The sequence below is a fragment of the Protobothrops mucrosquamatus genome, unplaced genomic scaffold, assembly GCF_001527695.2.
Source record: "Protobothrops mucrosquamatus isolate PMUCROS unplaced genomic scaffold, P.Mucros_1.0 scaffold102, whole genome shotgun sequence".
NCBI lineage: Eukaryota > Metazoa > Chordata > Lepidosauria > Squamata > Viperidae > Protobothrops > Protobothrops mucrosquamatus.
Window position 1 is genome coordinate 148,407 of NW_015386475.1, and position 1,627 is coordinate 150,033.

A 1,627-nucleotide genomic window follows, 5' to 3' on the forward strand; every position below is an offset into this window, starting at 1 on the left:
AATAATAATAATAATAATAATAATAATACCATCTATCAATACTATTTCTTTCCTCTGAAACCTGAAACATTGTCTTGGTAAAGGCATTATTAATTTTATTTATTTTTGAAAAAACTTTCAACTGGAAGAGTATATAATTTTTAAAAGTTGTCAGGTTCTGATATATTATCTGTATTAGTTCACAGTTGGATCTTCTGATTTAAGAGGACAGTATGCCAAATACCTCTGCAGATCCCTTAAGTTTTTCCTTACTCTGTTTGGCTGCAGATTTGGGGGTTCAACAATGTAAATGTCATATTATCTGCGAGGAAGCTTAATAAATATAATTTATCTCCAAATTTAATTCCTTGAATTTGATTGTTAGTGCACAGTACAATTGCTAAGGCTTCTAAAGCCAAATTAAATGAAAGAACTGATTGAGCAACTTTGTTTAGTGCCTCACAAAATTACAACAAAATATGTTAATTGCTTATTTGCACAGTTGTACATATATAAATCTGATCAATCATATTAGCAAAATGATTGCAGAATAGGGCTTGAACTTATACATTTTAAGTCTCCTCTGGAAAACTGCATGCTTTGAAAAAGCCAATGAACATATAGCTGAGTCATATTAACCATACAACCTTCATTGGTAACCATACAATAGTTGATATTTTCCTAATAGAGAATATGTTTCTTTTATTGTCTCAACAATATATTGTCTCAACAATATGATTGCCAATGTTTTGTATATAATTTATAATCTAAATTAAGAAGTAAAATGGATCTATAAGAGATTACCCCCTGTGGATCTATTCCCAGTTTAGGAATTGAAGTTATTTTAGAACCTTTCCAATAGAACCTTCCTGGTATAGTACTCTGATCTTTGTCCCAGGCACATGTTTCATGAATGATTCTGTTTTTAAGTTGGCAGGAGCTTCCTACATGGATATTCATCAAGCTGGAGGAGGAATACATTTCACTGTGGAGAAGACTCAGAAAGCCCAAGAAGATGAACTCCTCAAAAGTTTTAAAATCCGTCTGTTACGGATGCTCCGAGCAGGCACCACTTTGGTTGAATGCAAAAGTGGATATGGTTTAAATCTAGAAACAGAAATTAAGATGCTCAGGGTCATTGAACAGGCTAAAAAGGAATTGGGCATTGGTATTTCTTCTACCTACTGTGGAGCCCATGCAGTACCTAAGTAATTATGTGTTCTTTTGTCTATATCACTTGAGGTAGAGTTGGGCACAGATGATTTTTCAGAATTTTCCACTAAATTTTGGGGCAAACGTATTGTATGGTTGCATTATCTTGATTTTTTTAGGTGAAGGAAAAATTATCTGACAATTTCTAAAGTCACAACTGAGCCATGGTGGCGTAGTGGTTAGAATGCAGTATTGCAGGCTAACTCTGCCAACTTCCGGACCGCTCCCCCTCGCCGTAGGGTGTCGGAACCACCTAGAGGGTTCCGTCCCAGGCGACTGATGGACCCTGAGAGGTTCCTGACGGAGCTTGGGCCATATCCGGAGGATCTAGTCCACGACTCGGCGGAAAATCAGGCGGCGGCGTGGGAGACAACTGCCGCCGCAGCATTGGACCGGGTCGTGCCTTTGCGGCCTCTGACCCGACGTAGGTCTCGAT

The 1,627-nt window shown here is 37.8% G+C and overlaps 1 protein-coding gene across 1 annotated transcript in view; it reads left to right on the forward strand.

The window, feature by feature from the left end:
• The window catches only part of AMDHD1 (amidohydrolase domain containing 1), a 15,969-nt gene that overhangs the window by 5,431 nt on the left and 8,911 nt on the right, over window positions 1-1,627 (forward strand). Inside the window, exon 4 of the mRNA XM_015812641.1 lies at window positions 910-1,187. Within this exon, the coding sequence (XP_015668127.1) occupies window positions 910-1,187 (278 nt within the window). The remainder of the gene's footprint in view (window positions 1-909; window positions 1,188-1,627) is intronic.